The sequence below is a fragment of the Musca autumnalis genome, unplaced genomic scaffold, assembly GCF_047663935.1.
Source record: "Musca autumnalis isolate F117 unplaced genomic scaffold, ASM4766393v1 scaffold_1, whole genome shotgun sequence".
NCBI lineage: Eukaryota > Metazoa > Arthropoda > Insecta > Diptera > Muscidae > Musca > Musca autumnalis.
This window is the reverse complement of record NW_027411644.1, coordinates 3828697-3854942: the sequence shown is the minus strand read 5'-3', so window position 1 is coordinate 3854942 and position 26246 is coordinate 3828697. Positions and strand designations below refer to the sequence as shown.

At 36.7% G+C, this 26246-nt stretch overlaps 1 protein-coding gene across 6 annotated transcripts in view; it reads right to left on the bottom strand.

Moving 5' to 3' along the window:
- Positions 1–26246, bottom strand: part of LOC141389082 (organic cation transporter protein) — an 83631-nt gene that overhangs the window by 9395 nt on the left and 47990 nt on the right. For 4 of the 6 annotated variants that reach the window (XM_073960140.1, XM_073960133.1, XM_073960159.1 and 1 more), the window contains 3 exons: positions 1195–1646; positions 965–1120; positions 591–855 (listed from right to left, as the gene is read on the bottom strand). In XM_073960140.1, the coding sequence (XP_073816241.1) occupies positions 591–855; positions 965–1120; positions 1195–1646 (873 nt within the window). Of the gene's footprint in view, positions 1–590; positions 856–964; positions 1121–1194; positions 1647–1866; positions 2114–18820; positions 19019–26246 lie in introns of those variants that run through there. The other 2 variants (XM_073960147.1, XM_073960168.1) reach the window with 2 other exon arrangements.

Here is a 26246-nt window from a genome sequence, read left to right as displayed (position 1 = left end):
CATAGTCTGTGTTTGTGTCGTTGTTGTTGGCTGTGTGTGTGCATGTGCATTTATTCACTTTGTGGTTGCAACAATCAACTGGGTGCTGTTACACCTACAATTTTGTGTAGGTGTTGAAATACTCCTATCACATGGAAATTGCTATGCAAATACACACATATATACATACATATGTACATATATGCATTCAGTCATGCATGCTGCATTTCATTGTAGCATCCTTATGCAGAGACCTTCTCAATTAAACCTTGTTCTTCAAACGAATCACAGAACGGCTGATAAGTGACATTAAAGCAATTAAGAAGGCTGGCCCAGTCAGCGGCAATCGTTGATATGTGCATACGTTTGTTGGCTGTGTTTTCATGTCTGTCTACGGTTTGCACATTTTGAAATGAATGTCCTTTTCATTTTGCCATTGGCCAAGTGTTGAGGTGAACATCGCATAGCAGGCTGTCAAGTTCAAAGTCATAGTGCTTACCGCATAGATACTACACTGGTTGCTTCCTTATTTCATGACCTTCTCTATGGTCGCTTGTTCATATGTATATGTGTGTGTGTGGTTTTATTGCAATTGAAGGTGAAACACTTACCGAAAATGGTCTGCAACACAGCCGATATGAAGAGCATGGTTTTGCGGCCGAATTTATCAGAGAGATAACCGGAAATAATGCCACCCGTTGCCACACCCAACAGAAAAAACATTTCAGCCACATTTTTCAAATATTCCTTGTCGCACACCAGATCCCACTGGGAAGTCCAACTGTTCCCCACGTTGTCATTGACAGCGTACTCCCAAGCTAAACAGGCTCGACGTGTCTCATTGTTGCCAATGAAGCTCTTGAATACGGATCCTTGCTGTAACAACAAAAAGGATAACAATGTCAACAAAAACAATTGTGAGTTTCCATTTCCAAATTCCTATGATGGTTAATGTTCCACAAACAAAGGGCACGGTCGTACATACCTGTTGCAATTGCTCCATGGTTTCGTTGCTAATGCCACCCCAATCTACCAGATTCTGAAAGCAATTGTCATTGGAATTACTCAGATTGCGCCACACGTCCACTGGCAAATGCTGCAGGTGAGTGGGTCGCTTACACCAGAAATCCTTGCTGGCCGCCTTTAAAACAGACATAACAAACATACTTTAGAGAGAGGGAAGGGAGTTATGCAAATGTCAATTAACGAACGCACTTGGTATATGGACGACGATATGTGAAAGGTGTTGGGCACTTGGAACAGAGACAGCAGTATTGTCATCATGAACTGCCATTTGCCAAAATGACCCACAAGATCGCCAATAACATCGGTCTCTTCGCCTTCATCCTCGTCATGTGGGCTACCACCACCACCACCTCCACCGTCAGGATCACGTATGTACAGGTCTACCGCCTTGCCGCCGTTCGAGTCTCTGGACCCACTGTTTCTGTGTTGAGTTATGGCAGTGCTACCCGTTGAATCTCTGTGTCCCTCGGCATTGTTTGACTGTGAACCTCTTTTGGTTAGATTCGACTCATTGGGTCCCAATGTTTGTTTGGTGGTCCTTTGATCATTGGTCGTCGGGTTTGATGTTTTGTTGGTGTTTGTGCTATCATCATCATGCTCTAACGAGGACGGCTGACTAGTTGGCATTTTCCAATGGTGTGCTTTAAGAATATACAGTAGAAGGGGGAGAGAGAGAGAGAAGGATTTAATAAATAGTTCTAATCAGAAAATCTTCTTCTTCCTTTTTGGTAATTGTTTTATAGGCTAAAAAAGTTTCAAATTAATCAAATACGGAAAATACGTCAGAAACATTTCGTTTCCTTCGATTTGTGATTAACTGCAACAAAGTAATGACATTGTTCCTAACCAAGGATTACTCACATGCCGACAGTGAACAACAAAATTCTATTCATTCAACCTTAAGATGTCCGTTTCTTGATTGTGTGTGTGTGTGTTTTTTTTTTCTTTCTTTTTGTTCTTTTCAACTTTTGTGTGTGTGTAAATGTTTGCTTGAAATTCGATATCCTTTCGAATGTTCGATGTTAAATACAATTGTTATTTCCCCCTTTTTTGTTGTTTGGTTTATTTTCCGCTTGATTTTCTTTATATCCCATTTTGATTTGTTCCCTTGTAGGAAAGTCAATCACATTAAATGAGATTAAATACGCTCGGTTGCAAACAGTCAGTATACGGGGTCCTAGTGAAAAGTCTAACGTTACTATTATTTGTTGAAAGAACATTGGGAAACAGACAGTTACATATTTCGATGAGTGTATTTGTGGAAAGACACATATAAGTATGTGGGGCGCATGATTTATGCGAACAAGTCAAGACATTACTCATACGCAGAAGGTCGAAATTATCGGTTTAATAGAAAGTCTATTTTTTAACAGGTGTAAAAATCTAGTTCATAGCTCACTGTCCTAGTTCAAAAAAGTATGAGCAACGTTACACAAAATAACGTGTGATGTTACGTATACGGAATTTCTCCATATAAATGACAGGAGTCCATTGAACTAGAAAAAGGACTAGATCGTTCAAATAATACAACTCTATTTTTTATTCAGAATCAATGTTTTTACACTGAACATAAGTAAATCACGGTGCTCTGGAAACAATTTTAAATGGAAGGTGCTTACACCTCGGAAGTTTTTGCGGATTCTGAAACTACAATGTTTATAGATGAGAAAAATCAAAAAACAAAAAAAAAATCGCCGGAGCGCTTTTTAAATAAGGTTTTTGGGATTTTGCTTAGAAACCGCTATTCCTATCAAAATGGGACTAAAACAAATGTTGTAGCTATGAAAATTTTCTACAAGATTGGCCTTTATGGTATTCTAGTCGGTTTTACTCTTTTTGAGATATAGAAGTTCAAATTGGGACAATTCAAATTCAATTCAATTCCGTATCGCCCCCTTATAACAAAATGTCATGACTGCAAATTCCCAACTTAAACTTATATATCTAAAAAAATGTTACAACTTAAGATAAGTTACTTAAGCTAGTCTTGTAGAGAATTTTCACAACTTTAAGATTTTCTCAGGTCCCATGTCGCTAAGTCTTACCGTATTCAAGAAAAATCGCGAAACCCTAACAAAAATATATAAAAATGTAAACTGAGCTTCTTTATCTCAAAAATGGTACAGGCTGGGAACAAATGATAAACGTCAATCCTCTAGAGAATTTTCACAGTTACAACATTTTCTTTAGTTCCAATTCGATTGGACTTGCGGTTTCCAAGCAAAATCGTAAAAACCTAAAAAACACCTAAAAATGTGAATTTTGACCGCGATTTATTAAAAAATCCCTACAGCGATTTTTTCTTGTTTTTGGATTTTTCTCATCTATGAACGCTGCTGTTTCAGAATTCACAAAAACTTTCCCTGTGTAATCATCAAAAGTTAGTTAAGGCGCACCCTCCATGACATTGTTTTATAAGGGGGCGATACAGTCAGTGCATTGTCCCAATTTGAACTTTTATATCTCAAAAAATGGTAAAAACTACGAAAATACCATAAAGGTCGATCTTGTAGAGAATTTTCATAGCCACAACATTTTTTTAGTCTCATGTTGATAAGACTTGCGGTTTCTAAGCAAAATCGTGAAAACATAAACAACCCCTAAAAATGTCAACTTAAATCGCGATTTATTTAAAAAGCGCTCCGGCGATTTTTTTTTTGTTTTTTGATTTTTCTCATCTACGAACATTGTAGTTTCAGAATCCGCAAAAACTTCCGAGGTGTAAGCACCTTCCATTTAAAATTGTTTCAAGAGCACCGTGAAATTTCAGGGTGTAGGCAGGGTAGTTTTTTTTTGGGAAATTTAAATATTTAAATATTTTCATACTTTGTAGTGGACTGTTGTTGAATGTACTTAGCCATGCCTGTCTGTCTGTATCATCGCCTTTCTCAAATGGTGTAAGCGATTTGTTCCAAACTTTGCTCCTCCTAATACTTCTTCCAAGTCTTTAAAATAGAGTCGTGCCAATCTAGTTCAATTGAGCGATTTAGTTCACTATGTAGTTGCAATCGATAGGATCGTATAACAAACTACTACAAACGGACGTATGAAATCGCTCATACGTTTAGGAACTAGGACAGTAAACTAGGATCAAGATTTACCCAACTCTAATTTAAGAGCATGCATCCTGAATTTAAGGGCATGCCCGCACCCATTTCTTGACTTGGCCTTCTTACACAACATTTTTGACTACCACTACGTTCGAAGTGAATAAGCAAGATAAGCAGGTGTAGCTTACATTTATACACCACGAAGAGTGTAGGAAAGTATTTGTTGTTGGCTTACAATGAACGTGTTTGTTGTTAATCAATTTGTAACTTATTTGTGCAGTCCTTATGTGGGGTCGCCAACTGAAACCAAACGGACAAACATGTGAGTAATGCACGTAATGGACTCTTTGTTCTGCGTACCTGAAGAAGACGATGGTAGCATGGTATCATATAGCACGCGTCTTCCCCCCCCCCCCCCCACCCATTTCATCAAAATGGATTTTTTCCAGTTCTTTAGTTTTTGTTTTTCTTCGTCTTGTTCGTTTTTCCAATTGTTTTGTTGTTTTTCTTTGAAAAACTCTAATCTTTTTTGTATTTTGCCCAACTAAAACTAAAAGTCTTTTGGTCATTTTTTCTAACAATGGGCGGATTAACAAAGCGGTGAATGTGTGACAGTGGTCGCCACAGAGGAAATGTCTGTGAAAATTGAAATGGGGTTGTGATTAGAGTATATGAATAACTAAATTCGAATAAATTATATGTGAAAAGGAGTAATAATTAGGAAGGTGTGATGGAACTTCAACAAAAGCATAATACTCGATATATCTCTTCTGTTAAGTAAACAAATTGAAGCCAACACCAATCTCTTGACTTAAACAAGACGTGATAAGTAATTGTAATTTTCTTCATCAATATACAGTGAAAAATTGGGTCAGTCAACAGCACATACACCAAACCCAATTTTCTTGAAAACTAATAATGCTTACTTAAAAATCGTAAATATTTTATTGATGGTATATTTTGCGATATCTTGTTTACTTTTTGTGATACTAAAAATATTTTTCATACTGTTAAGAGGTGACCCCCACTTGTAAATTTCAGAAAATCCAAAAAAAAAAATCTTGGCCTCTTTTAAAGTATAAGTATCATAGAATATGTGGTCCAACTTTCAAGTCGATCGGAACAAAATTGACTGAGACATGAGTGTTGGAAGGGAAAAATCATTGTGATTTGTATGTAATAAATAAATTGTTCCACAAACATCCCAGATGGGACAATACAGACTTCTCTCATATCAATGAGTGCACCCCAATTCATATTAGCTCAATGATATGGGACCTATTGTTTATTGCCGAGTCCGAACGGCGTGTCCTAAGACACCACTTGTAGAGAAGCTTTACATAGCTGAAATACTCAGGAAATGTCGCCAACATCACTGAGGGGTAAAAAAGTATCAGCCGGCTTTGCCGACAGAGATATACCCTCAGTCTATGTGGATTGAAATACTTTTTTTCCCAAAAAAAAACTTATGTATTTAGGGGGGTTTTCAAAATTTTGGGCGTATGAACCGACAAAAGTATGGATAGGATTAAAGCTCAAAAATTTGTGGGGATAACGATAGATCAGGCGTTTTTATCACACTAGCCTACGAAAAACTTAATATCGCTGTAAACAGGGCCACTAGGAAAACCTTCGGTAAAAATGTCCAAAGGATCCTCGAACAGACCCTTAACCACACAAAAATGTTGAAAATTTGTGTGGGTGGTACCCCAAGGATCGGACATATAGGGCCCAAATTTGAATATAAACTTAGTTTCGACAATATTTAGAGATCCAAAGTTTGGACCAAATCGGTTGCTACGTCTACGAGATATCGCGCGTACCATTTTAGCGAATATTTTTGAACATCTGTGGGGGAGGTACCGGAAGGAGTGGACCTATAAGCACCACCTTCGAATTCCATATAGTATTCGAATATATATTACGATATCCAAAGTGTGGACGAACGCAGTATTCGGTTCGAGCTCTCCAGCCACTACATATGGTGCCATAGGGTTTTTTTACAACTTTCAGGCTGTTTTCTCAAGAAGTATGGACTTTCCCCTGAAAAAACTTTTACCATCGTAATTGAGGCAGCAAATGAAGGTTCCTTCAACAAAAATCAAAGTGATTCCAGAGCAGGTCTTAAAGTGAATTTATCCAAAATATTGTGTGGGGGGTACCCGAAGGGGTGAATCGATATGACCTATATCTGGTGGATATATTAGGACGTGTAAAGTATGGACCAAATCGGTCACTCCCATCAAGAGTTATCGCGCGCAAAATTTTTCCGAACATTTTTGAGCTTTTGTGGGTGAGGTACCTGAAGAAGCGGACCGATATGGCTTATCTTCGGACTTAAACTAAGTTTGCGCAAAATATTACGAAGGCGTCATTTTGGACCGAATCGGCAGATCAGTTCGAGAGTTATCTTGCGCTCCACCCATTACAGACAGTGTTGTAGGGGTTGTTTGCACCTTTCAGGCTATTTTCTCAGAAAGTATGGACTTGCCCCTGATGAAACAAATACCGTCGTATGGAGGGCAGTACATACAAGTTTATACAACAAAAGTCAAAGCAATTCGAGAGCAAATCCTAAACTGAACTTTTCCGAAATTTTGTGTGGGAGGTACCCGAAGAAGTGGACCGATTGAGCCCGTATTGGAACCTCATCTAATAGAAATTTCTCGATGTGCTAAGTATAGACCAAATCGGTTACTCCCTTCAAGAATTATCGTGCGCACAATTTTTCCGAACATTTTCGAACTTTTGTGGGGGAGGTACCGGAAGGAGTGGACCTATATAACCCATCTTCGAACTTAAACTAAGTTTGCACAAAATATTACGAAAACCAAAATTTGGACCGAATCGGTTGATCCGTTCGAGACTTATCGTGCGCTCCAGCCAGACAGACGGACGGACATGGCTAAATCAACTCCAAATTGTCTGAAACACATTTCGTCCAAACATACTTGGGGTCTAAAACCATTATTTCGAAGAGGCACATTTTGCCCCTATGAAAGTGTATATACCCTCGTTAGCATAAATGCTGAGTAAAAACGTGCTTTTATCGAAATGACATTTTGAAAACGGTGCCAAATCTAACTTATAAATTTATAAACCGATTTTCATATAATTTTGTGGGCTTATCAAGGACATCAAGAACTAGTCCTTCATCGATTGATTTTATTTTTAAAAAATATTTTAGCCCGTCAGTTTTTTAAGCAACAAATTGAAATTTTGATTTTTGGTCCCACCATTTCCCTAAAACCTAATGTTTTTCAAAAAAATCTATGAAAGCATAGATCTTTATGTTTTTAATAAGCATACAAAAATATGTGACGATCGTTTTATTAGTTTTCGAGCTAGAATTGGCACCGCAAAACGCTTTAATAACAAGTAAAAAAGTGTCAGTCGGCTTTGTCGAAAGATATACTCCCTCAGCCAATGTGAAGTGAAACTATCAACTACGGACAGATCGAATGTATTTAGGTTCTCTTCAGAATTTTTTGACCCTTTTTGGACATTTGAACTTGCCGACAAAATGTGGATTAGGAATTAACTGCACTAAGACCCAAATGTTGAACTTTTGTGGAGGAGGTACCCTTAGGGAGGACCGATATGGGCCATTTTAGAAGTTAAACTAAATTCTGGCAAAATATTAGGAGACCCCAAAATTTGGACCAAATTGGTTGCCCCCGTTCAAGTGATATTGTCCTAGTATTTCAGTGACATTTTTAAATATTGTTGAGAAGTACCGGAAGTTGTGGACCGAAATTGACCCATAAAACTAAGTTTGGATATAATATGACGAAGACCAAATGTTGGTCCAAATCGGTTGAACAGTTCGAGGGTTATCGTGCTCTCCGACCGCCACATATGGTGACATAGGGGGTCTTTTACACCTTTCGGGCTGTTTTCCCAAGAAATATGGACTTGTCCCCTGAAAAAACTTTTACCGTCGTAATGGAGGTAGCGAATGCAAATCGCTTCAACAAAAATCAACATGATTCGAGAGCAGGTCTTAAAGTGAACTTATCCGAAATTTTATGTGAGAGGTACCAGAAGGAGTAGACAAATATAGTCCATATTCGAACCTGATCTATATCTGGTAGATATATTAGGATGTGCAAAGTATGGATTACATCGGTCACTCCCTTCAAGATTGATCGGGCGCAACATTTTTCCGAACATTTTTGAAGTTTTGTGGAGGAGGTACCTGAAGGAGTGGACCGATATAGCCCATCTTCGAATTTAAACTATGTTTTGATAAAATATTACGAAGGCCTAATTTTGAACCGAATCGACAGATCCGTTCGAGAGTTATCTTGCGCTCCAACCACTACACAAGGTGTCATAGGGGCTTTTTGCACCTTTCCGTCCATTTTCTCAGGTAGTATGGACTTGCCCCTGATAAAACTTGTACCGTCGTATGGGGGAAGTGAATACAAGTTGCTGCAACAAAAATCAACGCGATTCGGGAACAGGTCCTAAACTGAACTTATCCGAAATTTTGTGTGAGAGGTACCCGAAGGAGTAGGCCGATTGAGTCCATATTGGAACCTCATCTATGTCTGATAGAAATTTCACGATGTGAAAAGTATGGACCAAATCGGTTACTCCCTTCAAGAGTTATCGTGTCCACAAATTTTCCGAACATTTTGGAACATTTGTGGGGGAGGTACCGGAAGGAGTGGACCGATATAGCTCATCTTAGAACTTAAACTAAGTTTGGAGAAAATATTACGAAAGCCAAAATTTGAACCGAATCGGTTCATCCGTTCGAGAGTTATCGTGCGCACCAGCCAGCCAGACAGACGGACGGACATTGCTAAATCGACTCCAAATTGTCTGAAACACATTTCGTCCAAACATACTTGGGGTCTAAAACCATTATTTCGATGAGGCACATTTTCTAGCCTAAATGCTGACGGTATAAAAAGAACGATTCTACAGAAATGGACACCGTTTATATCATAGATGTACCACACAAATTATTTTTAGGTTAAAAATAAGTTCTATTAAGGTCTGTCTATAAAAAATTAAGTAAACATATTCCTATATTCAAACAATAAATAATATTTGAAAAAAATTAAAAATTAAAAAGAGAATTAAGAAAAAAGTGCGTGAAGCGTCCAAGATAAGTAAATTCTTGAAAGCCAATATGACTAATTAATTAATAAAGTACAATTAAACGTTTCCTTTTCTACAGTTTCTTCTAGCCCTTAAATTTGTTGAAAACTTAAGTCCAAAAGCTGATAAAAAAACAACAAATTCGAACTTGAAATAAGTGCACCACGTGGGGTTATTGTTACCTTGATTGAATTGTCCACTACACCAACTACTAACAGTATAATTAATTATCCTTTTAAATTATAATAGGCAACAGCAGTTGCTTGCTGGCGTGCATCCTAACACATGCTTTTCCATCTCCTGTCATTTTAAACCCGCATCACCAACACAATATAAACAACACCAAACGGAAGTGAAATTTTAGATACCAGCAGACACCAGTCGTTCGCACAACAGACACACACACACCCATACGCATTCATGTAATGTCACAGTTAATGGTTGTTAAACTATAAAGTACAAACTACATAAACCGCCATGGCCATATGGCGACCATCAGCGAAGGTCATCCATTGGATTTTATGTGTGAATGTATGCACGCATGTGGGTGTGTATGTGTGTGTTATACAGGACATGCACTCAATGTTACAAACTACGTATGCAGAGAATTCAATGAGTAGTCAGTCCTGCAAAATAACACAAGTCCAGTTGTCCATGAGCAGTAACCGCATGTTTCCGCACACACATATGTATACACGCATAGGGACAAGCGTAGTTATTTATGGAGTGATACATGGCAGCGAATATGCTTTTACGACAAATTAGTTAATTTCATCTTTTATGTTCCCCCAAAAAACAAAGTTTCAAATGTTTTCAGTTGCCAAACGTGTCATTTGTGTAATTTTTGTTTGAGGTTTTTCTATTTGTTTTAAATATTTAATGGGGAAAATTAAGTTAATTTTTAGTTAAAAACCTTAAAAAATTCATACAGAATCACGCCGCAAAGCACATGATGGTTTGCAATTTTAAATACCTAACAAAAACAGCTTAGCAATATTAGTAATATTTAGCCATTCGCCGTAATGCATTATCCACATTTTTAGTAATGTACAGATATATGTAAATTTTTTGCTACATATGTACATACATAATTATGATAACTATATAATTGACAACAATCCAAAGTGAAGGAGACGACACATTTTAGCCACTTTAATTTTACCGCTACTAATAGAGACTGTTGCATTGTTAGATGACATTGTATCAAACACTTATTGTGTCAAATTTAACTACACAAACTGTCAACATTTGCTACTGCTGTGCGGATTATTAGCCATAGTCATAGTATTGGTAAAGTGGATGCTGAGAACAGATTCTCGGGGAGCGTGTCATGTTCTTCTATTGTTGTTGGTATTGTTGTTACAGCGACAATGGCAACACTTGTTGATCAATGTCCAAAGAGACCAACAACAGTCACGAATAGACAATGAAAATTCCAACACGGTCTGCTCTCGCTTGGCCTGGTGTTAACTCAATTTATTTAATTCATTCATTCAGTCATTCATTTACTATTTTCAATTCGTTTCAGTCAGTCTATCATTCATTTCAGAATGATAACTAAATAAATAGACGACACACGACAAACATAAATAAAGAGACAATTAGCCGTTGAAGTCAAATGAAGTCAAATTAACAAGAAAACCGGCAGCACCCTACAACAAATTTAAGGGTTAATACAATTTTTTAACAGTTTTTAATGACAATGAAATGAAAATGAAAATAAATACTAAAGCATTACGATTTTTTTTATAACCTTCACCATGAAAAGGACAATTTGGATGATATGGTTACATTTCGGGTAAACCAAGTTGGCAGCCTAGACGGAATCAAAATTTAACATCTTATAGTACGGTTACACTAGAGTTTTTTGCCGGGTTAACCCACTTCGAGAAGATTTATTTGACGTTTGCGCTATGGAATTGACATTTGAAATCTAAACCCACTGGGTTAATTCGGTTAAGTGTAACCGGGGTATTAGAATAATATGCTAAAACTTGTGTAGTTACTTTCAAGGAGAAGGAGAAGGATCAGTTTATGCACTAGCAGATGTACTTGAAAGGTGCAAGCCCGATATTTTTGAGGTACAGGAGATACGATGGATTGGGAGACGCGTTAAAACAACATTTAAAGGCCTACGCACTGTATTACAGATGCCCTGATGCAAACATGCACATGTTTGCGGGTTTGTACTTAGTCGGAGGTTGAAACGTTTGGTCTCAGCTTCACCGGTGTATGAAACCCTTGCCACAATTCGCATATATGACCGGTGTCCAGCCCATGATATTAAAATAATTCAATGCGACTTTAATGTCAAAATTGGAAGGAAGATTCGACATTCATAAGAGCACCTGGCTTTCACCAGATCCAAAAAGTAAAAAATGTATCAGTAGGCTATGGCTGCAGAGATATATCCTCAGCCTACGTGAATTGAAACTCTTTTTCCCTATGTATGTATTTAGAGGGTTCTCAGAATTTTGTGTCCCACTTTGGACTTATGAACTTGCCAACAAAAATATAAATTTGGATTTAAGCACCTGAGGGAATGGACCGACACAGCCAATTTAGGAAGTGGTCAGTCATTATAGTTATTCACCGTATAATTTATAGCTTTTGGACCGTTACATCACACAAAAAATATAATATCGCTGTAAACATGACCACAAAGAGTATCTACGGTAAAAACTTCCAAAGGTTCTTTGAACAGACCTTGAACTACACTTAAAATTTTTGAACTTTTGTGATTGTTCAGTAGAGACAAAACACTGCTGATACACAAGTAATGGCTCTGAAGACATGGAGAGTGACATAACGGTATTTATACTCTCAGCCTTTAGGCTAGAAAGGGTATATACACTTTGATACGACTAAAAATGTACCTCATTGAAATAACGGTTGTAGACCCCAAGTATGTTTGGAAGAAATTAGTTTCAGACAATTTGGAGTCGATTTAGCCATGTCCGCCCGTCTATCTGTCTGTCCGTCTGTCTGCCTGGCTGGTGCGCACGATAACTCTCGAACGGATGGGGTATCGTAATATTTTGTCCCGACTTAGTTTAAGTTAGAAGATGGGCCACATCGGTCCACTCCTTCGTGTGCCTCACCTACAAAAGTTCAAAATTTGTCTGTAAAATGGGAGCAATCGATTTGGTCCAAACCTCCAGATATAGATCGGGTTCGAATATGGACTATATCGGTCTACTCCTTCGGGTACCACCCATAAAAAATTCGGATAAAGTGAAGTTTAAGAGCTCCCCTCGGATCGTTTTGAAATTTTTCCAGTAACATGGCCTTGCGGCTCCCTTTACGACGGTATAATTTTTTTCTTGCGCAAGTCCACACTTCCTGAGATATTGTCCTGAAAGCTCCAAGAAACTCTGACGGCACCGACCAAAATGGCAAATACACAAGATAATTCTCGCAGGAAGTTTCTGATTGCTGCAGACTTTGCAGATTGTATTATTCATCCAGTCATGTATCAGGTTGGAATATGGACTGTATCGGTCCTCTCCTTCGGGTACCTCCCACACAAAATTCGGAAAAAGTGAAGTTTAAGAGTTCCCCTTGTGATCGTTTTCAGTACGTTTTCCTTGCGGCTCCCTTTACAATTTGTTTCATGTGCAAGGCCATACTTCCTGAGATATTGGCCTAAAACTCTAAGAAACCTTGACGGCACCAACCAAAATGGCAAATCCACCAGATAGTTCTCGCAGAGATTTCCTGATTGTTGCAAACTTTTCACATCGTATTATTTTATCGTCATGTATCAGATTGGAATATGGAATATATCGGTCCACTCCTTCGGATACCTCCCACACAAAATTAGGATAAAGTGAAGTTTAAGAGCGTTGTTGTTAAGAGTAGGTTTTTCGACCGGCCTCATTTACAACGGTACATTTTTTCCGGAGTAGGTCAATACTTTCTAAGATAATGGTATAATTATTGTGTTTGGTTGGTTTTGGGTCAATGGCTTAGGGTATATCTCCGTCAGCACAGCTGACTGATACTTTCTTACTTGGTTTTGACGAAAGAGTATACAAAATAATGCGAGATTTTTACAGTTGGTGGAGTTGATCAGTATTTATCGTTTTTTAACAAAAATTGAACATTTCTAAATTTTGAGTTACTACCCTCTGTTGAACAGGTGCATTCGCGAAATTTTCCCAGGATGTATGGACTTGCCCCTTAAAAAATTTGTACCGTCGTAATGGGGGCAGCTAAAAAAACTTTCAGCAATAAAAAATCAAAGCAATTCGAGACCAGGTCTCAAATTGCACTTTTCCGAAATTTTGTGTTGGGGGTACTCGAAGGAGTGGACCGATGTATTTCATAGTCGAACCAGATCTATGTCTTGAAGAAATATTATGATGTGCATAGTATGGACCAAATCAGTTACCTTCTTCGAGAATTATCGTGCGCACCGTTATAGCGAAAACTTTTGAAGCTGTGGATCAATATAACCCTAAGTGTGGACGAAGGACAAATTTTGGACCGAATCGGCAAATCCGTTCGAGAGTTATCGTGCGATACAGCCAAAGAGACATACAGATGGTCATGGCTAAATCGACTCCAAATTGTCTAAAACGGATGTCGTCCAAACATACTTGTGGCCAAAAACCATTATTTCGATGAGGCACATTTTGGCCTAAAGGCTGAAGGTATAACAAGAAGAAATCAAATTGTTTATGTTGTGATAATTGGAAGATATTAATCGAATTGGAAGATATTGAAGCTGTGGATCAATATAACCCTAAGTGTGGACGAAGGACAAATTTTGGACCGAATCGGCAAATCCGTTCGAGAGTTATCGTGCGATACAGCCAAAGAGACATACAGATGGTCATGGCTAAATCGACTCCAAATTGTCTAAAACGGATGTCGTCCAAACATACTTGTGGCCAAAAACCATTATTTCGATGAGGCACATTTTGGCCTAAAGGCTGAAGGTATAACAAGAAGAAATCAAATTGTTTATGTTGTGATAATTGGAAGATATTAATCGAATGTCTTGGATGTATGATTGTTCCCAGTAGCAAACATAGTCTCGGATCACCACCTTGTTGCAGCAAAGGTAAGTACCCGATTAAACGTAGCAAATAAAGTACGAACAGACATAACAAGGAAGTTGGACATCGGTAAGCTGCAATCACAACAGATAGCCACAGCATACGAATATTCCACTCAACTGGCCCAAGTGCTTAATCAAACAACTCCTCGTCCCGATAACATATCACACAGTGGCAAAGTATTGTACACTCCATGTAAACTGCCGCAAAATCCATACTTGGAGACTTCCACCAAGGAAACCATGATAGAAACAGAGGTGTTGTGCTGCTACTGATAATAAGAATGGTACTCTACAATCAGTAGCAACACGTGGGGAACGTATGAGGTATCGGAAGAAAAGAAGAGAGGTGAAATTCGTAGGAACAAGTAAGAAAAACCCTCAGCCACTGACCAAAAAAAAAAAAAAACATAACAAAGACAATTATTGAGGCACTCAGTGTCAAATCGGTCTAACCCACATGCCCAAAAAATCAAACTGACTATAAAGATCTAAACGCATCTTTTTGAAATAAATTCTTAAAAACATTCATATTGCATTGTATAACAAACACTAAGTTATACTACCTGCTAAAATAATGCAATTTGAATTTTTTTAGAAGTTATTTCAAGAGGTTCTGGTTAAATCTTTATTGTCAGTTTGATTTTTTTGGGCATGTGGATTAGACCGTTTTGGCACTGAGCTCCTCAATTATGCCGTATATTAAATTGATTTTGTATCACGAGTTTGTTCTAAAATCGGTATGTACCGTAATGTGGGGCTATACCAAATCATTGACATATACCAAAATTTTTTAGTAACTAAACTTCTTCTTGTAGCTTGGGCCATTATCTCAGGTAGAATTAACTTACTCCGAAAAAAGTAATCTTGTAAATGAGGCCGCTAGAACAACCTGCTGAAAAAAAGAATCAAAACGATGAGAGGGGAGCTCTTAAAGTTCACTTTTTCCGAATTTTGTGTGGGAGGTACCCGATGGAGTGGACCGATACAGTCCATATTCCATCCTGATACATGACTGGATGAAATAATATGATGTGCCGATTCTGCACCAATCAGAAACTCCCTGCGAGAATTATCTTGCGGATTTGCCATTTTGGTTGGTGCCGTCAGGGTTTCTTGGAGCCAGTATCATAGGAGGTATGGACTTGCGCAACAAAAAAAATTGTATCGTCGTAAAGGGAGCCGCAAGGACAACCTAGCGAAAAAAAAATCAACACCATCCGAGAGGTGCTCATAAAATTCACTTTATCTGAATTTTGTGTGGGAGATACGCGAAGGAGTGGACCGATATAGTCCATATTCGAGTCCTATATATATCTGGATGGAATAATACGATGTGCAAAGTTTGGACGAAATCAATTGCTTCCTTCAAGAGTTATCGTTCACAGCATTTTACAGAAAATTTTTGACTTTTGTGGGGGGAGGTACCCAAGGCAGTGGACCGATATGTCCCATCTTCCAATTTAAACTAAGTTTGGACAAAATATTACGATACCCAAAATTTGGTTCGAATCGGTTGATCCTTTCGAGAGTTATCGTACGCACCTGCCATCCAGACAGACAGGCGGACGGACATGGCTAAATCGACTCCAAATTGTCTGAAACGAATTTCGTCCAAACATACTTGGGGTCTAAAACCGTTATTTCGATGAGGCACATTTTTGGTCATATCAAAGTGTATATATCCCCTTTCTAGCCTAAAAGCTAAGGGTATAAAAAGAGAGAAATGGAAAAGCGGGAGTGTGACAAAATCGAAATGTACAGGAGCTAGAATGAAGTCCGAAAATTGTACCAACGAGTGAAGCATCAAATAGACAGCTTTGGTATAGGCTCATCCTCCGGTGGAGGCGAGCAAGGTAATCTGGTAACAGATGCATGCATATTAAGAATATTTTTCCAAACTGTTAGTGTTCAATACTAGAGAAGACGACGAAGATGCCACAGATCCAATCCTAGAAGATGGTATAGAATTTAATATATTCCAACTTTTAAACGTTAAAATTGGGCGTATCAAGACTTTAATACCAACTATAGATGACTGTGGGCTATTAATATCTATAAGAGTAAAAATTATAGGGACTGTTAATGTTTTTCTTAGTTTTTATACCCTCAGCATTTATGCTAACGAGGGTATATACACTTTCATACGGGCAAAATGTGCCTCATCGAAATAATGGTTTTAGACCCCAAGTATGTTTGGACGATATCCGTTTCAGACAATTTTGAGTAGATCTAGCAATGTCCGTCCGTCTGTCTGTCTGGCTGGTTGGAGCGCACGATAACTCTCCAACGGATGAACCGATTCGGTTCAAATTTTGGCTTTCGTAATATTTTGCCCAAATTTAGTTTAAGTTCGAAGATGGGCTATATCGGTCCACTCCTTCCGGTACCTCCCCCACAAAAGTTCGAAAATGTTCGGAAAACTTGTACGCACGATAACTCTTGAAGGGAGTAACCGATTTGGTCCATACTTTGCCCATCGTAAAGTGTGCACCACACTTAGATAATGTTTCAATATGGACTCAATCGGCCCACTCCTTCGGGTACCTCACACACAAAATTTGGGATAAGTTCAGTTTAGGGCCATCTCTCGAATCGCTCTGATTTTTGTTTTAGCAACTTGTATTCACCGCCCTCCATACGACGGTACAAGTTTCATTAGGGGCATGTCCATACTTCCTGAGAATATAGCCTGAGAGGTGCAAAAAAACCCGTATGACACCGTGTGAGGCGGTTGGAGCGCAAGATAACTCTAGAACGGATTTGCCGATTTGGTCCAAAATTTGGCGTTAGTAACATTTTGTCCTAACATAGTTTACGTTTGAAGATAAGCCATATCGGTCCACTCTTTCAGGTACCTCCCCCACAAAAGTTCAAAAATGTTTGGAAAATTTGTTCATACGATAACTCTTGAAGGTAGTGGCCGATTTGGTCGATACTTTACACATTCTCATAATATCTACCAGATATAGATCAGGTTCGAATATGGACTATATTTGTCCACTCCATCCCGTACCTCCCACACAAAATTTCGGATAAGTTCACTTTAAGACCTGCTATCGAATCACTTTGATTTTTGTTGAAGCAACTTGCATTCGCTTACGATCGTAAACGTTTTTTCAGGGACAAGTCCATACTTCTTGAGCAAACATCCCGAAGGGTGTAAAAGCCCCCTATAGCATCATATGTAGTGGCTGGAAATCCACTTCCATAATGGTCAATGTAGATCCATTCCTTTTAGTATCTCCTCCGCAAAACTTTTGATCTCTAATCCTAATGAACATTTTTGTCGGTTCAAATTCCCAATATTTTTAAAAACCCCTAACTGCATACGTTTTTTTGGGAAAAATTATTTCAATATATACAGGCTGAGGGTATATCTCTGTCGGCAAAGCCGACTGACACTCTTTTACTTGTTTTTACTTAATTTAGAATTAAATTGATTTACGGTCCAAATATGGGTACTATTTTTTTCGCAATACATAGAATTTCCATAACTTATTCTTTGGAGTATCTAGGAAAAATGTAAACTGACATTTGAAAAGGTAAATCCATGGTGAAAGAAAGAAGGTGATACAATAATACCAACTGTAGTGCGATTCTCTAACTCATTTTTTTAGTTTCCGACAAAAATCGATAAAATTAAAATGCTTGTAATTTCGCTAATTAGCGATATTTTTCGGTAAGTTAACGACCAAAAAATAGTAGTCGTAAAGTTCTACCGATATTAAGAATGTTGTCAACCTTTTTTCGAACTTTTCATTCATAATTTTGCGTTTTAATTTTACCGATTTTTGTCGGTAACTCAAAAAATTGGTTAGAGAATCGCACTACTGATGTCTTCATTTGCTGTCAAAACATATTTTTAATCAAAAACAAATAACAAATATTTCCATTCTCTACAGAATTTCTGTGTACAACATCTTTAGGTTAGCTTCGCGAAGAATATTTTACCGTTTTCTTCAAACTTGCACAAAAACCTTGCGCAAAAAAGTTTGACAGCAAATGAAGACTACGGCTTTAATTCGCCTTTTGGATCACCTTCTTAAATTCGCCTTGGGTAAATCATTGAAATATTTGATGTTTGCAATAGCTGTGGTTCTGAAGATAGTAAAACAAAATTTCAGTCACAGCATTTTCTGCGAGAGCTGATTTGAACTACATTACTGCACCTTTACATTTTTTGGAATACAATATTCGTGTTTCTACATAACGAATGTCATATAGAGTATATTTTACTTCGACTTTTGCCACGCTTGTTCTATTTTTTTTCAAATCAATTTAATGCGTTCTCATCTCGTATTCACAATAGGAAAAGTTACACAACTTTTGTTGGAACCTTGAATGGAATGGGAAAATGTAATGCAAATGACCGACCGACCGACTGCAACTATTTACTCTAATTGGTATTGCTCTAGAATTCTAAAATTATTTGTAAACAAATTCTAAAAATGTCAACACTGAATGTAGATTAAATTATATTCCATTATCGTAATGGATTATGTCTTCACTGCCACCGCTGCCGTCTCATTCCCCTGATCCAGTTGACAATGAATTGCCGACGTCGACAATAACTTGCGAATATACTTACCTCTATTACATTGTTTTGCTAATAAGACAAGCGTAATTGTATTTCCCATTACCTATCGCCACTATGCATTTTTATTCTGCTTTGGTTTCGGACATTTTAAATATTGTTTTGTTGTGATTATCTTTTGATGTAAAATTAAAACAAAATAAAAAATGTGCTCAGAATTCCATTTGGCGTCAACACAAAACAGTCATAAAGCCATTCAGGAGAGAACGTTGGATTTGGAATGATTATCGTACAAATCAATTGACAAGAGCGAGGCCGACGCCACAACTACGCTGGTGTTGGTTACAAATTAAGCGGCGCCCCCAGAATTGTCTTAATTTATTTATTTGTTTTCATTTTCGAAACAAATAGCCAGCCGCACCGCACCACCGACAATGTGTTTTGAAAATTATTAACGATTCAAATGAAAACAAACAAACATAAAATGGAGCAAACTGCAAACCGGCAGGCAAGACAGGCAGTCAGGAAAATTGAGTGCGCGCTGTGTGCCTGCCTAATGGCCTGTTCTGTTTTATTTATGAATGTTATTTTGTTTAAAATATGCTGAGGACGTTTTAATGCCAATTTTAATTGCAAACTGAATTGGCTAATTCGATATTTGTATTTGCATGAAACAAATGTTGTGCCGTTGCAAATATTACCATTGAATTCAGGCCAATACTAAACAATGCAACAATTTTCAGATTTGAATGATTCATAGTCGTATTTCAATACAATACAATGTTAGAATATAAGTTGCACAACCTAAGAAGTTTGTAAACGTTTTTACGAAGTTTCTGGCCAAAAAAATAGCCTCAAATGCTCCGATATAAAATAGGGAGTCATATTTCTAAATATGTATTGTGAAATGAAATTCGCCTGTTATGTCGGATGTCTGTTGCAACAATAACAATTATAAAAAGTTCCAGTTGGAATTCCCGACAGAGATATATGCTTAGCTTATTTGAAGACTTTCATCTATGTACAGTAGCCGTTAAAAAAAACGAAATGCTTTTCCCCAAATTTTGTATTTAGGCATTTTCAAAATTATGTGGTATGAACTCGCTGACAAAAATATTGAAAATGTTGGGGCTTATATCTTCACTTGGGAAAAAAAATTTAACAAACATTAATAAATGAAAAGCTGGACCAATGTGAGTCACTCCTTTTGGCGCCTACTAGTCATATTGTTGGTCACCATAGGATTTTTTAATGTGACCATTATGTCAGGAGGTATGGACTTGTCCACGAAATATGTATATGATATCGCTGTAAACAGAACTACAAGGAGTATCTTCAGTAAAAATTTAAAAATTGCATTTAAGAACAGTTTTAATGAATTACCGTAATATTAACACGAAGTGAGCTATTATATTTAAGGGGTATTTTTTATTTTATTTATTTATTTTTTTTTTTTTTTTTGAAATGCAAAATATAAAAAAAAAACAAGTAAAAAAGTATAAGTCGGCTTTGGCCTACAGGGATATAACCTCAGCCTGTGTATATTGAACATTTTTTCCCAAAAAACGTATGTATTTAGGGGGTTTTAAAAATTTTGGGCGTATGAACGGATTAAAGATCAAAAGTTTTGCGAGGAGATACTTAAAGGCATGGATCGACATTGACCATTATGGAAGTGGATCTCCAGCCACTACATATGGTGCCATAGGGGGTTTTTACACCCTTTGGGCTGTTGGAATGGAATTTCCGCTAAAAAAACGTTTACCATCGTAATTGAGGCAGCGAATGCAAGTTGCTTCAACAAAAACCAAAGTGATTCGAGAGTAGGTCTTAAAGTGAATTTATTCAAAAATTTGTGTGAGAGGTACCCGAAGGAGTGGACAAATATAGTCCATATTCGAACCTGACCTATATCTGGTAGATACATTAGGATATGTAAAGTATGGACCAAATCGGTGTCTCCCATCAAGAGTTATCGTGCGCACAATTTTTCCGAACATTTTTGAACTTTTGTGGGGGAGGTACCTGAAAGAGTGGACCGATATGGCTGATCTTCGAACTTAAACTAAGGTTGCACAAAATATTACGAAGGTCACATTTTCGACCGCATCGGCAGTTCCGTGCAAGAGTTATCTTGCGCTCCAACCACTACACACGGTGTCATAGGGATTTTTGCACCTTTCAGGCTATTTTCTCAGGAAGCATGGACTTGCCCCCGATGAAACTTGTACCGTCGTATGGGGGGCAGTGAATACAAGTTGTTACATTAAAAATCAAAGCATTCCGAGAGCAGGACCTAAACTGAACTTTTCCGAAATTTGTGTGGGAGGTACCCGAAGGGTTGGACCGATTGAGTCCATATGTGTCTGGTACATATTTCACGATAGGCAAAGTATGGACCAAATTGGTTACTCCCTTCAAGAGTTATCGTGCACACAAATTTTCCGAACATTTTGGAACTTTTGTGGGGGAGGTACCGGAAGGAGTGGACCGATATAACTCATCTTCGAACTTAGTTTAGTTTGGACAAAATATTACGAAAGCCAAAATTTGAACCGAATCGCTTCATCCGTTCGAGAGTTATTGTGCGCACCAGCCAGCCAGACAGACAGACCGACATGGCTAATTCAACTCCAAATTGTCTGAAACACATTTCGTCCAAACATACTTGGGGTCTAAAACCATTATTTCGATGAGGCACATTTTGCCCGTATGAAAGGGTATATGGTAAATTTCAAATTTCCTTTACAATTACATAGAAAAAAAATTAAAAACTTTTTTGGCGAGCACATCCGCCATTTTTGGTACATGGGTTACGAAAAAAATCGTGGTTTCAAATCTGTTCGCGTTCACAAAATTGGATGCTGCACTCAAAAGTTATATGCGGTTTTACTCTCTTGTAAGAAAAAAATATTTAAAAATTCCTATTGTGTTGTAATAAGAACATGTATATATGAATCATAAGCAGCATTTGATATCTATCCGTAGATGCTAAAATAGTTGCTAAATTTATTTTTATTTTCGCGGAAAATCAAAAAATATTGAAGAAATCTTGGAATAAATTTTATTTATTCTGAATCAGAGTCCAAAAAAAATCTCTAAAAAAATAATTTAAAAATAAGTACAGAATCTAGACAATGCGTAGAAAAATGTGAGACCAAAATTATAAAGATCGCGTTTATAACTTGCATATTACAGCAACAACAAAGAACGGAAACTTATTGTTGGAAATTATTTCAAATATATATTTTTGGTTAAATATGAAAATTTTGAAAAATAAATGTTGGGAGTTATTGTATTATTTCGCTAAATTTCGATCCAAATCCTGAAGTATTTTGCTTAAACTTCTACGAGAAACGTAATTAGTCATCTTGAAAGTATATTTTCTTTCTGTGATAAGCAATAGAAATAAGAAGTAGAGAGTAATATTGAAATTACAATCAAAAAAAAAAAACATAGAAGTTAAAAACCGTATATTTCGCCAATTGGTTTAAATCAGTTGAGGTGCACGTCATTTTCGGATACAGGGAGTCCATGTCTATCAATATGCATGGATTTTCCCATGTTTCATTCAGCGGCCAAAGTGTGCCATCAGTTGCATCTTACTATTCAAAAAACCTTCAAGTGGGCAAAAATTACGCGATGTGCATATAATTATAAGGTGCATCCGTTTTCAATGGCCCCCTATTAAAAATACGTCAATATAAATTATTTTAGACAGATTCGTCAAGAACTGCGGATGTGCCACCGCATCCTATTTTGGGATAAATAGGGATATTACTCCTGAATCTTTGTAATTTGCGACACACCTTTTTGGCAAATAGTATAATCGCGTATAAAGGATTACATTTATGTAAAAATAATCAAAGAAAATCGCGGTTCAATTCGCGGAATTGTCAAAATATATTTTTGCAGATTTTCCTACTTTCAAGGTATCTACATCCGGCGTTTTAGTGGATGGATTCGACCGCGGAAGAGCTCATTAGATCCGGCACGTAAAAAAACTAAAATCAGGGGTACCTGTACGACAGTTGTAAATTTTAAAGCCAAAAAATAGTTTTTTTTCAGAAAATTTACGCACCAAATTTTCGCCTTTGGACTCCTATTACTAGGAAGCTGTACGGAGCACACTCATGAGATATACATCGAACGACGTGGAATCGCGAGTTCTACAATCCTATAAACTAGTTTCGATTATTATCTAGTTGCACCCTCTAATTATAAGAAAAATTCGAAAAACCCAGTTTTCAAAACTTCAAAATGTCAGCATCAATTTTAGGGGGATGCAGTGTATATATCGAGAAGTCATACATTAGAACCATGTTGCCCAAGGGGTATTCTTCAATTCTTTCAAAAAAACTTGTAAACTTCAACACATTTTTACCCGTTTTACCACCAACGCAGCTTCCACGAAAATTATTTGTTATGGTCCATATTATGAGATCGTGGCTAAAACACTTCAATTAATATAAATATATTCATATTTTATAAAATATATTAACAGTTCGCGACTTATTAAATGGTGAACCTCAACTTCAACGATTGAAAAACTTTTTTGAATATTACCATATATCCTTTCTAGCCTAAAGGCTGAGGGTATAAAAATATTCTCCATAAAATTTCAATATAAGTCGCCGAATAAATGAAATATGTATTTACAATATATATCAAGAAATTATATACATCAAGTTTGCCAACAAAACACCCAAATATTTTTTTAATAAATTTATTTTGTTCTTTTTTCGAGTTGATGCATAAAAGTAACATGAAATTTAGTTTTAGACGAAAGTTGTTAAAAGAAGAAATATTCTACACAGAATTTCACTATAAATCCCAGAACAAACTAGATATCTAAGTAAAATACTTTGTTAAGAAAATTACTTTACAAGATTAGATATTAAAGATAGAAATTATTTGTTAAACTTTTAGACTCTTAATTAAATTTATTCCATGTTGAGTCAAAATCTCCTAAAATACTTCACTTTTTGGGGATTGTGTCAAGAGAAGAGTTCCAAATGAAATTTCATTACGAGTCTCTGAACAAAAGAAATTTGAAGCTATAATATTTAACATCTCCAGAAGCATTTGCTTTTTATATATGATTTAGGACCATATTCTAGCGTTTTTATTCTCATTTTCGTTATCTGCGTTCACAAAATATATTTTATTGACGTTTTTCATAATAAATTCTTTCAGAAGATTATGTGTGCTCGGTTCAAACTGTTTTTGGAATATCTATGGTGAATATATATAGGGAAAATATTGATAACCCAGATCGGTCTTTAAAATTACATATTTTAGTACTATAAACTAAAATAACGTCATCCGGATAAGTCATAGTTTTCTGATATTGGAATTGAAAATGCGGGGATAGTCTACGGCTATTGTCCAGTGAATATACATATGTATATCTGACATATGAGTCCTAAAAATAAGTAGTTATTTTTACCACTAAGATAAATAGTTAATCTTTGGTTACTAACGGTCGTACTTGTAACTATTTACTTTATCCGTCGACTTTTAGTACCAAAAATAAAAAATTATTTCTGCCTAAGTGTCCTTGTTTAAATAATGGGTTACTTTGTAATGATTTTTTTGCTGGGCGTCATCTTCTTCATTACTTGCCAACCCAGGTGTTAGCGATCATACAACTATGTTTTACACTGTTAACAATTTAATATGCATGTTTATTCTGTTATAGAAAGAAATCGATTCTTGGCAGCATTCAGGAGGCTTCTTTCATCTTGCAGTCCCGTCCGTCCTTGAATGTTTCTTATCCATGATGTTTCTTTTCTGCCTCTCTGTCTTCTTCCTTCTATTGTGGTTTGTATAATGGAATGGAGGAGCTTATATTTTTCATTACGCACTATATGATAAGATATTTTTTCGGCTTTTTACATCGCGTGTTATTTGTCGTTCCACATTCATCCGTCGTAGTACTTCTTCATTTGAAACGTGATCAGTCCAATCGTCACCAAATTATTTTAAACGTACTCGGGGTCTTAAACCATTTTTCGATAAGGCACATTTTCATGAAAGTGTATATGTATACCCTTGTTAGCCTAAAGGCTAACGGTATAAAAATAAAATATTTTTCATATATTGTTTATTTTAACTCAAGAATCCATCTACAAAAACATGTAAATTTTTGTAATTGTGTGTATCTCCATAAATTCATAAAACCTATTTTCATGTTTTACTGCAAAAGTTCATGAATTAATCATCTCTTATCGGATAGATTACGACGCGAGATTACATATTATCCACAAATTATTGAAATTAGCGATAAAGTGAATGATCACGACTTACTTGTATAAAACCAAATCACGTTTGTGTTTGTGTTTTTTGCTTTTCTTCATTAAATATTCACAAAAAGCTGATTAGCAGCTTAATTTAATGATGCCTCATTAGTTCGGCTAAGCGGAACATTGTAAGTTAGATGCGTGCGAAATATACCACAGGCTGGGAGGCTATTTAGTTTGACTTGGAACACCGTCTGTAATTAGCATTTAATTTGAGTACTTTGTTTTATTTTAATTCAACCAGTTTGCTTACGAGCAACCTAGAGTTACATAGAAACACTTGCATACATACGAAATGCTTGCTTGACTTTTCATTTGACATGTGAATGTTTGTTTTCTGAAGTGTGTTGTGGAAATTGTTTCGAATGAATGATTTCTTTGGTCGTCTTTTTGAACGGAAAAAGGCGCCTCCCCGTTTTGTTTTCTGTTTTTTTTTTTTTTGTATATTTCTTTGAAAATTTATTCATAAACAAAAGACACACGGTATATCATATGCATGTGTATGTAATGTAGCACATATACACCCACGTATGGATGAGCGGCAGCAAAGTGACAAGCACTTAGCCACAAATTACGCGAAAACACCAAGTGGCAAAATATTCAAAATCGACAGTCAACAGACGACTTGCTGTGCAATCTGTTGAGTGTGACACATCATCGTCAACGTCGACCACATGTCTGGCAGACGACGAGCAGCTGTATCTGTCGTCATTTACAGACAGCATGTCGTTGTCGTCTTCAACAAAGGAATGCAGCAAAAAAAAAAAAATATTTCCGTACGAACAATGACGCTGCTAATGCATTCTTTTGACAGCTGGTTACCACTGTGCCAGGTGACAATGAACGAATAGTCCATATACATAAATGTGGGTAATTACTTTCTTTTTTTCGTGTTGTAATCCAATAATACACTAGCGGTCATCTGAATAGGTTTGAATTTTTTTCTTTTTATATGTTAAGGTATCTTCTGATGTGTTCGTATTGCAGATCCATACTATTTAGTTTTTGAGAGTCCTATACTATGCCAACATTCCCAAGAAAAAACTTGACGGTGTTGCCATATTTTCGGAAAATATCCCAATTATAATAAAAAATGTACAAAAAAGTGACCAATTTTTGCGATCATCAGAATAGGTTTGAATCAAATAAAATTGAAAAATTGTACTATCTAAGCAAAT